General features: G+C 37.5%; 1 protein-coding gene across 1 annotated transcript in view; it reads left to right on the top strand.

Annotated features, from left to right (window-relative positions):
* Positions 1-1,210: 1,210 nt before the first annotated feature.
* Positions 1,211-15,757, top strand: part of Arpp21 (cAMP regulated phosphoprotein 21) — a 118,403-nt gene continuing 103,856 nt past the window's right edge. Inside the window, exons 1-8 of the mRNA XM_042666448.1 lie at positions 1,211-1,277; positions 3,043-3,206; positions 4,108-4,149; positions 4,880-4,969; positions 8,877-9,021; positions 10,542-10,620; positions 11,301-11,360; positions 12,053-12,193. Of these exons, the coding sequence (XP_042522382.1) occupies positions 3,081-3,206; positions 4,108-4,149; positions 4,880-4,969; positions 8,877-9,021; positions 10,542-10,620; positions 11,301-11,360; positions 12,053-12,193 (683 nt within the window). The 5' untranslated portion in view covers positions 1,211-1,277; positions 3,043-3,080. The remainder of the gene's footprint in view (positions 1,278-3,042; positions 3,207-4,107; positions 4,150-4,879; positions 4,970-8,876; positions 9,022-10,541; positions 10,621-11,300; positions 11,361-12,052; positions 12,194-15,757) is intronic.

The raw sequence follows: 15,757 nt of genomic DNA, 5'->3' as shown, positions 1-15,757 counted from the left end.
CCCACAAGGAAAACAACAACAACAACAACCCTATAAGGATCCAGCCATGCTTAATTACACTTGGATTTCCAAACTTTAGACCAAATAACTAAAACACAGCCAGTTTGTTCGTGGCTGGAGATACTCAGGAAGAGGTGTGTGAGCTGGAGGAGTCAGCGGGTGTGCCCCAGGAACACTCCAGGGAAAGGCAGGGGATTGTAGTCTAGTGTTGGCAAACGCTATTAGGAGCCCGTCTCTATGTTTGCATTCAAGCTGTCTTTGCCACTGCTCCTGTAGGAGTTGCGAGAAAAAGCAAGTGCACATTATAGCATGGATTGTTTTCAACAGGCTTGGAGTTAGCAAATCTGTTGCACCCCTATGACAAGGTTTCTTTGCTGTCAAAAAAGAATACCCAGCTGGCAGAGCAGTGCTGTTGAGAAGGAAGGGGTGTAGATTGTGTTCATCATGCAATGGGAATATTAGCAATTCTTCCCGAATTCTAAGTGGAGTGAAAACAATGTTTCCTTAGCCAAGCCATTACAAAAGTTTTATTTTTTCATCATTCTCTTTAAAAAAAAAAAAGAAAGAAAGAAACTTCATTGGTATCACTTCATTAAATCAAAGCCTTTAAAGATACTACAGGAAGGCAAGTCTTAGAAAGAAAGTAGTCACCGAAACAGAATTAAAAATGTATCCTATTAATCTATAATTAAGACTAAGGCTTTGGTTTTAAAAATAAAAAAAAAGGAGTCAAGTTTTTTTGCTCCGAGGTGATCTTGACTCTCACTGAAGCAAACACACGAGCTTATGTATTTTTTTTTTAATACAAAGTGCGAGATTTCACTAAAAAAGGTTAAAATTGAAGTGAGTAATCTTCGGTGCATAATGCAATTGTTAATTTTAGCTCCTTGCGTGGGTGCCGCTCTAACTTGAACAGCAGGCTGTAGCCTTCATTAGAGAAGAAGCAAGCAGCCCTGAGACAGGTGGAGCTGGATCAAGCCACGAACTTGATTTGCTGGAAGCCGGTCATTAGTGTTAGAAACCCTGTCTTGTTTATCTTGTGCTTCGCGCTGCCATGAATGTTGCAATGATTATTATTTACTTTTTGTGTGTTTTTCAGGTTGACGATGATGTGTCAAACAGTGTAAGGGCACCGCATGGCGATGGGTATTCTGAGCTGTTAATGTGGACATGGGACACCCGTTGTCTGGGATCACTTGTGTGGATTTTTCCGGCGAGGAGCAACAGAAGCTGCCTAGTAAGTCGCCAAGACCTACAACAAGAACTCTACGGGAAAGGTAAAGGTCTTGTCTGGCTGCCACTTTGTTCTTGCTTCATTCTTTCTTACATGATTATACCTCTTTGCCTAGAATAGATCACTGAATAAAACTACCATGAGTGCACAGGATCTGTATCAGGGACTTGGCTGGCTTGTAGTTTGGAAAATTGGTGCTCAATTAATGAATTCCATTTCAAATCTGGTCACGATCTGTTTAAAGATTTTTGTTTTTGTTTTTAGTTTTTTCTGAAATGAGCTAAAAAAATTCTAAAAAAGGACAAAAGTCCTTTCTCCTCCCCCTACCCAATACACTGAGAAACAAGCTGTGTCCTTGGAGAACAGATTTTTTTTTTCTATTTTGTTAACCACACACACTGAAAGCCACTGAACTGGATCTTCAAACTTTCCCAACCTGAAAAGCACTCGCTCACTTACAGACTTGAACTACTGTTCTTTAGGGAAACTTTTCTTTTTGCATTCCCACAATCCTTTGCCAAATGAGCCCGTATGCTTCAAAAGGATCATTATATACCATCTGTTCTGTCACGGTAGATTTTAGTGGATTACCAATAAAAATTGCTGCGGTGTAGATTTTTCTCTTGCTTATTTCCATTCAAAAAGCAGATAACTAGTCAGTTGTAATTAAATACTCTCAGAGAAGCATATCAAAGCACTGATTTGTCCAGTAATAATTGCCATTGTAACAATTAAACAAGTCATTACTTGAGTTTGTGAAAGAACCTGCTCTCTGAGTTATATTCTGTGTGTGTGTGTTGTATTTGTGTGTGTCCTTCACTCTCTCTTTCCCTTCAACCGTTTCTTCCTTTACTTTTTTCTTCCCTTTCTCCCTTTGTCCATTTTTCCTTTTCTCCCTCCCTTCCTCCTTCCTTCCTTCCTTCCTTCCTTCCTCCCTCTCTCCCTCTTTCACATCACTTAAAAACTGAGGAAGAAATAAATGTCAAATTCTTAATGGTTCTCATTTGACCGCACACCAGAGAGTGAATAGGCATCAAGGGTTTTGTGGAGGTAGGGAGGGAAAAAGAACAGGATTTCACACTGAAGAGCCATTTGCAGTCCATATAGTAGTCGGTTAGGGGCAGGGAGTGCTGTAGGAGGGCTTCATCAGAGCCACCGTCTTCCTTCCACAGGAGCCTGAAGCCAAGACAGCTGACAGGAGCCTGGCTTAGGCTTTTAATAATGCAGCTGTCAGTCTGAAGCCTGAAAATGTTGACCCTGGATGGTATACTGCCAAAATTAGATGCCAAATTTGTAGCTGAATTATTGTTTCTTTGGTTGAGATCTGAACCTGGAAAAGTATGCTCTATGCCTTGTACCTCAGGGAGTGTTTCTATAGTTGAACCATAAAAATATTTGTTGAGTCATCTTGGAGATGCTACAGACGATCAGTACTAGGTCTCGCTTCAGAATTTGAGAGGCATTTGTTCAGGAGTTATAGTCTCATTTTCTTATTCTACTTTGCAATGGGACGTGGGCACTGGAGGTTAGGTGGGAGTTATATTTGTCTTCACTAAGAGGTTTGCTGGTCCATTTTGATAGAAGGTGTATTCACAAGTGTGTGTGCCTGTTAGCCTGAGAAGTGGATGGGAAACTGCACCTGCATCTTGTGTCTCATCTCGCCTTGCTCCTCCTTTCTGTGTAACTCTGGTACAATGCCTGTGCTGTTCATTTGAATTTGAATGCACAGAGAGAAATGAGATGTCTCAAAAATAACAATAAACACTTCACCTGCATTGATTGTATTTTCTGATACTGCAACCTTCTAGGGCATAAAACCTTGTTATTTTAAGTTACATCTGGGAGAATGTCTGAGCAAGGAGACCTGAACCAGGCCATAGTAGAGGAAGGAAGGACGGAGCAGGAGGCTGCTCCAGAGAATGGCATAGTAAAATCAGAAAGTCTGGATGAAGAGGAGAAGCTGGAACTACAGGTAAGCCTGCAGAGACCCTGGGTATCAGTCCACTGCATGCTGCTTCCTTTAATTGTAGAACATTCAAAAGAGTTTGCTGTTGTAGGAGTTCAAGTACTTGAAATAATGATTATGAAATCTCCTAAGACTAGTATTCCTCTTAAGACTAGTATTTCCCCAGATTAAATCCCAGTATAGAATGCATTTTGAAATGAATACTATCTATGAAACATAGTTAATTGCCCAATTTCCCCCACAGCATTCCCATGTGGATTGCTAGGCCAGTTGGTGTTGTCTATGTATTCGTCAGAGGTAACTTTAGGCTATCTGAATTTTAGAAATGGATTTGCTATTTCATGGAAAGGTGCAATCTCAACTCACAGCTATGAAATGCCAGACAGCTATGAGCTCTGTTGACATTCATAGCAAGCTGAGGTTTAAATCTTATTATCCCAGAAACCTAAGGCTAAGAAACCCCACCCATAGAGTCAGAATACCAGAAAGAAGGAGGGGAAGGCTGAGAATGATCCAGCGAAGAGGGGAAAGCTCCTGATCAACTATACTGTAATTTACAAGGGAAAGATTGGATTGAGGAAATATGAACAGAACTTGCAAACAGGCTGTATTGATGATTTTCTATGAACTAAACTATAAATGTATTAACTCTTTTTATATGCCAGTAGTTTATACTATAAGGCTTGCAACTTCACAGTGATCCCTTTAAAGCTAGCTTTGCTCCTTTCCTATGTTTGCTGTACGGAGAAATATCTAGAAATTAATAGGTTCAAAGTGTTTAATAAGTTGCTAAAAGTTTTAGATAGCTGTTATAGAGATTTCTCTGCTATACATCATGATACCACTCTCTGTCTCTCTGTCTCTGTCATCGCTTTACTGTTTGTTCTCTTTTGTTTTCAACACCTAGAGGCGGCTGGCAGCTCAGAACCAAGAGAGAAGAAAATCCAAGGTAAGGTTTGAGAGTCTCTCTTGAGATCCTATCATCTATTAAACTATTCATTGCTCATCTCAGTTCAACATGGGGTTTACAATTCAGATATCAAGAGTTGCACTTGTATGATTTCTCTCACTATCTTGCCTTCTCATTTAAATGCTTCTTTTGAGTCTAAATAGCTGTGCATATGTACATCTAAGCCTCTTTTATTTTTGCTTGGAGATTTGGTGCTGCTTTACTAAACACAGAACCACTTGGTTTGTTTCATTTTAAATAAAACTTGGAATCGATGTTTTAGTTTCAGTAACTGAAACCTGTCTTGAAGTAAACAAGTACAGTTATTCTCCACACATACTTCATTCTTTCATATATCTTCCCAGTCAAAGCCTCTCCAAACTTAGTTTCAGGGGAAAGTAGTTTTGCAGATTTTCTTTCTCCTAATATATTCATGAAATCTCATCATCTCATACTTCATGTACCCCGATGGGATGGTCACAGTTAGCTACAATTGTCTCCTCAGTTCGTCCATAGAATCCTTCTTCCCTCTATCCTCAGCAAAATATAAAAGATCTGATGCTTAGCCTTGCTAGACACAGAAGCAAGCATCAGTCTTTGAGCCTGGATGTAAAAAACTTTGATTTGGGAACCTGGAGATAAGTTGATTGATTGCCGGAGAAGCCTTTCTGTTTGTTTTTCTTTATGCCTTTATTTTCCATTCCTTCCCTTTTCTCAACCCCAACTTCAGTCAGGAGCTGGAAAAGGTAAACTGACCCGGAGTCTTGCAGTCTGTGAGGAGTCATCGGCCAGACCAGGGGGTGAAGGTCTTCAAGATCAGGTATACCCCCTGTCAGTATTGTTGATTGCATGAGCTGGAGTTGTCTTTGTGTGCATGATGCTTCATTGGGCATTTAACTACAGTGTTTTGGAGGGGGAAAATACCAAACTGAAGAAAGAATTGACTTGCTTCATCTTCTATTGATGAGACATTTTCCAAGAGGTTTTTGTTTTTTTTTGAAGTTTATTACAGAGTATTACGTTTGTTTTTTTTCCAGACTCTCTGAACACTGCAAATGGGAAGGAAATCAAAAGAATTTAGATTAATACTTTAAAAAGTAACCACAGTAGTGCTGAACTTCCTCAAAGGCTCTCTCTCTTGATAAGGCTGAACCAAATAAGTCCCAAGTTACCCCATCTCCTTCCTTTTTGGAGATGACTTACCTCAACTCCCCAAAATACACTTGCCTATAAGAAACTCAGCAGTTGGCTCATAGGAGACTTAAAGGAATAACGAATAAGGTCCACTGAACATTAGAGAAATACTTTTATGGCTTATGATGGAGCTTCTTGGTATTGCAAAATATTGTCCAGAAATGAATCTGAGCTTGATATTACTAATATATTGCTGCATACCCTTACATTTATTTTTGTTCCTTGCAGAAAGATGTTTAGGGTCTAAAATTTAAATTCCAACAAAACTCTTCCATAACAAAATGGAAAACTTCACATCTTATTTATTTTCATTTGCCTTTTAGGCATCACATTAACTTTCTATAAAAATAGTCTTGCTGCCAAAATTTTGCTTATTTTCTCAGAGGCTGAGAGCAGTCAAGACTATTTGTAAAATGATTTGTCTGTGCCCAAGGGAGGGAAAATTGATTATGATATCATTATTTGTGTTTGCTTTTGTTTCATGTTTCTCTTCTTACTTTAATTAAAACCCTCTAAATTCTGTTTGTCAATTCAGAGAGTATTGAGAGCACTTTCTTTAAAAGGACCAAAAATAAATTCCTTATAGATTTTTGTCCTAAGAGTATTTTTTTTTCCTAGCTTCATTTTCTTGACATGCTACTCATGTCCTAAGGCACAGACAGGCTATCATTCAGTAGCCATTACTCTGTTTCATATACATGCTTTATTTTACTTGGGCTCTGAGAAATGTGTGGCTTTCCTTCAGCATTTTATTTGTGCTTTCTATTTTTAATGGAGATTGAAAGGGGGGAATAATGTGAATATCATGGCTTGTATTATTAAATGTTGATTGATGGCTTGTAATGTACTGCACATGCCCTATGTTCACTCTGAGAAATGACAGACTCTGGGAGAAGTAATGACCCAGTTGTTTCCTACTTCTAATGCCAAGCAAAGTAGGATAGCTTTCTCTGGACTCAATCTGCATTTTTGTCTCCTTTGACAAGACATAGGTTGAATTTTTGCAAGAGATTATCTATATCATAGTACCCATCCTCGACCTAAGTCTAGTTTCTCCATACCATTGGTGCAGAGAACTAAGATTGAAACGGTGCTTTGTTGCTGCTGATTCCAAGTTCGGGAAACAAGACTGGCTTTGTAGGGAGAACTAGAGCCTGCATGCTTTTCTTTGGTTAGCTGAGGAATGGTGGGAACATGGGACTCGCAGAAAATATCCTCCCATACACACATGTCATCAAGAGGCTATGCTACTTTCTTAAGAGAATAAAGCAGCCTGTCCTTGAGCTTAGATTCAATGCCTTCATTAGATATCAACAGCACTTACAAAAAGAAAAAAGAAAAACAAGAAAAAAAATGTGGGCTAAATCCCAGAGAACAGTGGCAGAAGTGCAAAGTACATGGATGGTATCCCTTTCCTGGTGTTTGTATGGCCACATTATTTGGAGCATTGCCTTCATTTTCCTGTGGGACCCTTTCTGCCTGTGTTACTTGATCTCAGACCCACACCTGAGTCTCTCCTTGAGTGAAAGGAAGTTTGCTTTTCTAATGTTATATTACTCGCCTACCAGTGTATTTCTGCAACTTGAACCATTCTCTTACTGTTGTTGGATATAAACTTATCCTGTACCAATGTATTTCTTTAACACTTGTATTTTATTATTGAGCATATCAATAAAAATATTAAAAAATAAGAGATTGTTTTTTACCAACTCTAAGCACTTTTGTGTGTTCTTTCAACACATTAATGTGTTTTTATGTATAGAAAATACAGCTGTTCTTTCTTTTCTGAGTACAGTATTTGTCAACACATGACATCAGTTTGTTTTGCGTAGTGGATGTCTTTTTCCTGTGCTCTTGCATTTATGTTTCCCAGCCTCTTCAATTTTAGATTTAAACTTACAGAGGCTGGTTGGTTCCATTGGTTTTGAAGAAAGAATGAGACCATGGTCCCAGTGCCAGAGTTTCCCTCTTCATCAGCTGATAAATTCATTCTACCTCATCACAGGCCCATCTATGTCTTCTTAGTGTGCAATGCTCAGTATTTCCTGATCACAAGAAGCCAATTAACCCCAGAACCTATGGGAATCCTTGCAGATTAAGAACTTGCTGCTTCAAACCATGTGATAAAAAAGTCCACCACCAAATTACAATCCGTTTTACATACTTTGTGCTATGTCCTACTCCAGGATAAATACAGAGAATTCATAAAACACAGCATAGATAAACATTTATGAGAACAAGTTTTACCTCATTCTTTATATCATATTCCCCCCCCTCTACCTAATGAGTCTATTCAAGCCAGAAGTTCATAATGGGGTCCCTCTCAAACAAAGAGAGGTAGTAGCTTCAGAGAACTTTTGTTTTACACTTGTTAGATTATCAAAATTTGTACCATATCATTATGAACCCCTGCTTGGAGAGTGCTTGAGAGTCAAGCTCCCATGTCATATGTAGAGTGAGCATCTGGTCACATGTAGGGAGATGCCATACTAGCTTTGCTTTTAGATACACAGTCACTGGGAATATTTGGCCCTTACAGCATAAGACTTTCCTACCAAGTGATCTCTTACATGAGAACAAATGGGCATAGGATTTTTTTCAATAGTTTTAATCATAGCACAGTTTATTCAAAAAGAAAAAAATCACAAAAAACATTATTAGGCTCATTTTTCTTCAAACTAATGAACATATTTGGAAACAAATGATTATTAGATGTGAATTCATATAAAATAATGATTTTTTTAGCACACAGTAGTTAAGTCCAGTTCTAGTATTGTAAAGGGTTGATATTATACCAATCATATCACCAATTCAGGATAATTCTTTTATTTTGGAACGTTAACAGACACTATTCTTTTTAAAACTATATTTATATATAATTAACAGAAATACAATTTGCTTCTACAAAGCAGCACTTATTTTAACTATAACTTATAATGATCTGCTAGTGCTATCTCAAACAAATTACGTTAATCCATGCTTGGAATTCCTATTGTTACATCATTTAGTTTATGATAGTAGTAGATATCATCACTGACATAGTTCTATGATAGTGTTTTTATTGTAAACTGCTATTGGGGTTTAATGTCTGTTTTGTGTGTAATTATGGTTCTTAAAAATCTGTCTATCTTTGTTTCTGCCAATTTTTCCTTATTAGGAGTTATAACAGAAGTCTTGTTTTAGACCTGACAGTAGCTCTGATGTAATCTTGCTGACAGAGGAATTAAAAATAAACCTGTAGAGAAAATACTAGTTGTGATCTACAGGAATTTAATTTGATTAAAGTTAATATTCATGAGGCAAAGTTTTAATACTAGATGTTTCTCATGCCCTCGCATTGACTTCTGAAGTTCAATTCACCTTACAGGGCAATTATTTTTCTGACTTTTTTCAACCATTCAAGAAGGAAAAAAGAGAGAGAGAAATCTGCTCCTGGCTTTCATTTTCCTGTACTTAATATCCTCTTTGCAAAATGGAAACCAGATCAAGATGATTAAATCTGGCCCTAAATTATTATATTTTCTCCCCAACAGGAATCAATTCATTTACAGCTTTCCAGTTTCCCCAGCCTGCAAGAGGAGGATAAATCTAGGAAAGATGACTCTGAAAGAGAAAAAGAAAAGGATAAAAACAAAGATAAAACCTCTGAAAAACCCAAGATCAGAATGTTATCCAAAGGTGAATGTGATCATGTTTTCTTCATGTATTCAATTGGGGCACACCTAAAGCAGATCACAGTCCAGATGGTATCCAAATCTGCACCTCCTGGCAGACACCACAAGAAGTTTAGTGTGTAGTATGTGTGTGTGTAAAAGATATGAACTTGGTTTTCTTTCTTCTCATAGTCCATCTATGAAGCCAGACTGATTGTTCTTAGAAACATATGTTTCTTCGGATTCACAATGAAATCTCTTCTTTCCAAGGACCAGTATCTATAAAGGGTGTAATATAGATATATTCTCAAATCCAGGTCTGTTAGAACAGTTGACTTGGATTGTTGAAAGTCTTAATAGACACATGGCAACTGGAATAGCAGCTTTCCCACATCTTCTTCACTCTTCTGAATTAGTTGTACAAGGGAGGTTCCTTGTGGCATGGGCATACATGCTTACAAGATACATTTATCAGATTCACCTCCTCCATCACTCTCCCTCATATTCCACCCCATTCCCAAAACAATCTCAACAGACATCTTTTTGTATTAATGGTTTTCCTTCAATGAATGATAGAGTCTCCAAAGCACAGACGGATACTCCAATGGGCTGTCTGAATGACATCTTACCTGACATGGAAGACTTTGATCTTGTTCACATCTATGGTCAAAATTGATGTTTCCCTTAAAAGTATCACTCTACTTCAATAAATAGCTTCCAAAAAATGAGACATTCCTCCTAAATCCATGGGCTTATAGTCCAGACTTTTCAAATTGTTGTCATACAAATTATTGTACAAAGTATAACAAGTTCACATGAAGAAGAGTCCCTTAGATGCATGGCCTGGAAGAGGCTGTTTTTGGTTTTTTTTAAGTATCTGATAAAGAATCCAGCATCTGACAAGTTGTTGAGAAATGACAGTCCCTCTTAATATCACTCTATAACTACATTTCTGCTTGTAAGATTGTCTCTGATGCTGCTATGCAAAACTCAAGGTGTACAGAGAGAAAAGCAGTTTGGATCATTAACCAGTGCTAGAAAACAAGCTTTATCCAGCATCAGGAGGTCTGAGAGACGTGGAGGTATTTAATGCCCTCTTCGGTTTTGTAGAAATCAATCTTTAGATATTCTTAGAATAGAATTTTTATTTTTTTAACTTTCTCTGTTTTAAGAGAAAACGGGTGTTGTGGGGTCTCAAACTTGTGAGATCTCCGTGTGCTGGGAGTACCTGTCACATGAAGGCTGTCTGGTTCCAACGCAGAGAGCATGCGTGATCATTGCCTGCACCCCCACACTGCACCGGTGCGTGAACCCTTCCCCTCCGATGACATTGAGGTCTCTCCGCAGTTAGGAGCCCTTCAATTCTCCAAACTCATTTTTATTCTGCTGCTATCCTGTCAGGTTGCAGGTTTGGGGGAAGGAATATGTTCATAGCAGTCATTTCATCTCAAATTTAAACCTGAGCAGAAAGAAAAAGGTTGACAAATCCTTTTCTGGCCCACCTTGCCACCATCGTTCCTGACAACTCCATCCTGTTTATTGCAGATTGCAGCCAAGAATATACGGATTCCACAGGCATAGACTTACACGAATTTCTGATTAACACTTTAAAGAATAATTCCAGGTAAATTATTAACTAAGCCTCTTATTTTGAGTAGGTTCAAATAGAATCTTACCAAGTTATCAATCCAAACAACTTCTAAGAAGGCAGGTGTAGTGTGTGTGTGTGTGTGTGTGTGTGGTGCGTAGTGTGTGTGTGTGTGTGTGTGTGTGTGTGTGTGTGTGTGTGTGTGTCTTAAAGAGACAATGTTCTGCATTTCTATTTCCTACTAGTGGCTTGCATTTTACTTTTTGCAGGTGGCCTTAACACCCAGTTAACACCAGGTTTACTCTCTTGTTGATAAAAAGATAATTGACTAATAAGCAAAAAGAAAAAATGACTGAGGTTAAATCAATCAGTGATGCTCCAAATAGTTTACATAACTATCTAAAATCAATACTTGAATTCTTTGACCTTCCAATTTCCAGTTAAGTTAAAACTTATTTTTATATGTCATGCTTTGCAGTCCTAATACCTTGCATGCCATAAACAACCTTAAGAACCAGTAAGAAATTATGAAATCCCTGTAAAGATAATCTTGAATATAGAGAAATAATATGCAAATAAATGATTAGCAGTTTTCAAAGATACACTAGCTATATATTTTTAAGCATAAATAAGCCAACCAGGCAATTAATATATTATTAAAGTCCTTGGGAAATACAAACGCTCTGAAAACTTTTATTTTAACATTTGTTTTGCAGGGACAGGCTGATACTCTTGAAAATGGAGCAGGAAATTATTGATTTCATTGGTGACACCAAGTATGTGAATTGCAATGCTGGCAAACTTTATAATGTGTCTTAGTTTAGTATTTTGGGTTTCATTATTCCTTCTGGAGTGAACAGATAAAGCATTGTTTAACATGATTTTTGACTGGTCAAATGAAGATGGTTTTGGAGGAGGGAATTGGACACTGATGCAAGCTGTGACTTGGATCATGTGGTGCTCTTGCTTGTTAAATTTCTGACAAAATGGTCATAAACTGGGGGCCACTAATTAGCATACAGTAAGCGACCCTTTTCATTTTTATTACAGTTTTTTTGATGAGCTCCAGCTGGCTGTCATCAGTTGTGTCTGGAAATAATTGTGTTGCTTTTGGTGTAAACTGGGTAATGACACCTCTCCAGATAGACATTTGCAGTCATGTGTTAGATCACATCATTTGTCTTGTGCCTGGCTCAGTGCATGTAGTGATATGGATTAAAGCAGAATATTTTTCAATAGACACTAAGTTCTCTTTGGCAAGAGTGATGTGCGACTCTGAAACAATGACCCTTATTGCAGCTTAATCAATGAATCTATAGCAAGTGGAAATTTCATCTGACAATGGGGAGCTGAAATTCAATGAGCTTTAGTGGTTTGGATGCAAAAGAACAGTGGTGTGTGTACCTGTAAAATTTACTCTGGAGAAGTGAAAGTGCCGACTCCACTCTTTCTTTTAACTGTGTTTCAGTAACCATTACAAAAAGTTCCCCCAGATGTCTTCCTATCAGAGGATGCTGGTCCACCGGGTGGCAGCTTACTTTGGATTGGATCACAATGTGGATCAGACAGGAAAATCTGTAATCATCAACAAGACTGGCAGCACCAGAATGTAAGCCTCAAGCACTACATTTCTTTAGCATTTTCTTTGTCTCATATGGATTCACATATAAGAGCACGGTGCAAGATTCAAAGTACGTGACATTTAAAATGTGCACTGTTATTTATCTTTCACTCTTATCAGCAATAGTGTGGCATTTATCTATAGAAGATTATCTCAGAACTCAAGCAAGCTGATGAAATTTAGGCAATAAAGTAAATTTGTTCTCTAATCTTTTTTTTTTTTTTTTGCATAGTCCCTGAAACATGATTTTATTCCTATCATTAGTATGCCATGAAATGACAAAGAAAACCATGGGACATTTCATCTACAATATAACTCTAATTGACAATAACAGACTTTTCAAAAACCATGACATGGGCAGGTTAATTGTTCCTTACTTTTCCTTTTTCTGACGTAAAGTCAGCTATATCATTATGCTTTCTAGAATAATAAAAGAATCTAGAGAGAACTTCTAAAATCTAGTTCTCCTCTTTGCAATCAGCCCACCTGAGCTGTTTTGTTTTGTTTCTTGCAAATCTAGAGCTTTGAGCTTGCTTACATCCATATTTTTGCTGTAAAGGGATAACCATTTGTCTTTTTTTCCTTAAAATAACCATAGTTATTTTTTATCCTGCTATCTTTTCCCATTCTACTGAAATATCCAAGCATACTGAGTATCCATTGTCTTTGAAACTCAGAACTATCAGTGCTGAACCCACAAAACTTATGAATACAGTATAAGCTGCCACTTGCGTCACAAAAGGCATGTGGAACAACAACAACAACAAATAGTCCCATGTAAACCATCCTCTGTTATAACTTCTTTTCCACCCCATATTTAGTGAACTTGTGTAAATTTCTTGATTCTTTAGGTCTACTATGTTAGTTAAGAAGCTTTTCTGTCAAGGCGAGCATTGTGATTAAAATACATTTTATTTTCTGTTCACCAGCGGTTGGGCCCCAAGGGCGAGAGATGAGTCTCTTTATCTACTCAAGGGTCAGTCTGTGCTCAGCAGAGGCTGAGAGATAGTCAGTGGAAGGATACACATTGGGAGATCTGAGACCAAGCTCAGATATTATCTAAGGCACAGGGAGTACTTTCTTTCTCTGGGTTTCAAATTACTTATGTATTTGTGGAACCATATGAAGTGGATAATGTTTAAGGGCTCTCAACTCTTCAGAATTATTGAGTCCTTTGGTTGCAGTCTCCTATGCTGGAAAAACTCATTTTAAAATTTGCTAGCTTTCCACTTTGTCTGATTGTTGACCTGTGTACCTCTTATTTTGATGGGAATGGAAATTAAAGATCACTGTACTTTAATCCACCACATCTTCTTCCCTCCCCATCAAACACTCCAAGTTGTTTCTCTTTTATTATTATTGGTAGTTTGCATTCTCCATTATGGGTTTCTTTTCTTTTCCTTTTTTGATTATCTTTCAGATACTATAATGTAGATGTCGTGAAAAAAAAAATGGCATGCTCCTTTAATTGTTTTTCTTTCTCACCCTCAGTAAAGCCATGGAGAACATGGAGAAACCCATAGATTAAGCTTGAAATAGTTTCGGCTGGTAAAATCTAAACTGATTTCACAATCACATACTCATGTGTATAAGTAATACATATATATATATGTATATATGTATATATATATATATATATATATGTATATATATATATATTTGTAGAATAGTTCTGGGGAAAATTAAGCATTGGGTAGAATCTTTGTAAAATTTGAAGGATAACTGTGAAGTGTCATTTGGATACTTGCTCAGTTTGTTAACTCCAAAAAGCTACCCATTTCTTAAACTTACTTTGATAAAAATGAGATAGCACTTGAACTTTAACATTTAATTACTCCACTCAGGCTAGCCACATTTTAAGGATTCACATTCGATAATGCATGTGTAAAACATCGAATACTCACATTGGATGATGCTTGTGTAAAACATTCTTGTGATTTCAGATACTTCTGTCAGTACCTTCTGCATCCTTTGTCTCTTATTCCCAACTAATAGGTATCATATTGCTCAACCTTTTCACTTCACAAAAAGCACTAGTTTTACAAGATTGAAACAATGGTCATTTAAAAACATATCCCATGTATTTACACCTTCAGGAGGAGTGAATAGGGAGTGTGAGCAGAGAATGCACCTTGGGATATGCTTAGAACTACAATGGCATGTCAGGGCTTGATCCTGGCTTGGCCCTTGTTCCTATGGGCCAACCCTTATAAACCTTTCCATGAGTTAAATAATGTCTATTCCCAAAATGCAGATGATCATTAGTCATGAAATTTCAAGGTACATCCTAAAGGGTAGAGATCAACAGCTTTCAATCCACTGTTGTCAAGTCCTCCTATTCCATCTCAACCACATTTCTGACCATCTGCTCTTTTAATGACATTTAGGAGAAGAAGGTGATTTTGATGGTGGTTCAGTGAGAAATGATATCTATCCCTCAGGACAAGTAAAGGAGATGAATTGAATGTTGTTTTTCAAATAGTTATGTTACAATTTTCAGGACCTGTATCCTCTTAGCAGTTCTAGCAAAGAGAAGTGTTACTTTGAGGAAAAATATATATTCAGTTTTAGATATTTATTATTGAAGTTGGAAATGAAGTATTATATCAAAATATTCATATTAAGAAATAGATGTCAGACTATTATAGTAACTTAAGTGGTAGAGTGCCTGCTTGGCAAGTGTTAGGCCTTTCGTTCAAACCTCATCACTACAAAAAAATTAAGAAGAAATGAGTGGAAAGAAGAGGAGAGGAGAGGAGAAGAGAGGAGAGGAGAGGACAGGAGAGGACAGGGGAGGAGAGGGGAGGAGAGGAGAAGAGAGAGAAGAGTGGAGGGGAAGGGGAGGGAAGTGGAGGGGAGGAAGAAAGTAAAGGAAGGAAGGAAGGAAGGAAGGGAGGGAAGGAGGGAAGGAAGGAAGGGAGGGAGGGAAGGAGGGAGGAAGGGAGAGAAGGAGGGAAGGGTTAAATGAGTGTTACTAGGTGTACAGATGTGTTGGGTTTTTTTTTGTTTTTTTGTTGGTGGTGTTGTTACAGTTTATATTTTTGGTGAAACTTGGATTCCCTGAGTATTTCAAAGGTTTTCTCACTGATACAGTCAGCATGTGATGGCCAAAGTAGACATAATAATTTAGATATGATGGTGGGATTGACATACTTTTATTTATTTAAAGGAGGGGACATGAGCTGGGAAATTCTAATATGGTTGCCTTTAGGTTTTATGCTTGAGCAACCCATTTACATTGCATACAGATTTATGCTACTCCAATGCAAATACCTTAAAATGCATATTTTGAATGGCATCATGACATGGAAGAAATATAAACACGTAGAGTGAAGATATAAAGATGAACTAAAGAGTTGAGGGAAAGAAAACATCCTTTGATTTTTCTTCTGTACTCATGCTTCATGAGCATATATGATATGCCTCTGAGATAGAAGCATAGATAATTATTACTACATCAGCTACATGTAGGCTATGATTTGTTTCTCATATCACTTTTTCTAATGAGAATCAATTCAAGTAATTATAGAACATGATTTGAGACTATGAGGT

The sequence above is a fragment of the Dipodomys spectabilis genome, unplaced genomic scaffold (assembly GCF_019054845.1).
Source record: "Dipodomys spectabilis isolate Male_0828 unplaced genomic scaffold, ASM1905484v1 ptg000365l, whole genome shotgun sequence".
In the NCBI taxonomy this organism is placed as follows: domain Eukaryota; kingdom Metazoa; phylum Chordata; class Mammalia; order Rodentia; family Heteromyidae; genus Dipodomys; species Dipodomys spectabilis.
Note: the sequence above shows the minus strand (reverse complement) of the source record. Positions and strands in the feature narration are given on the sequence as shown.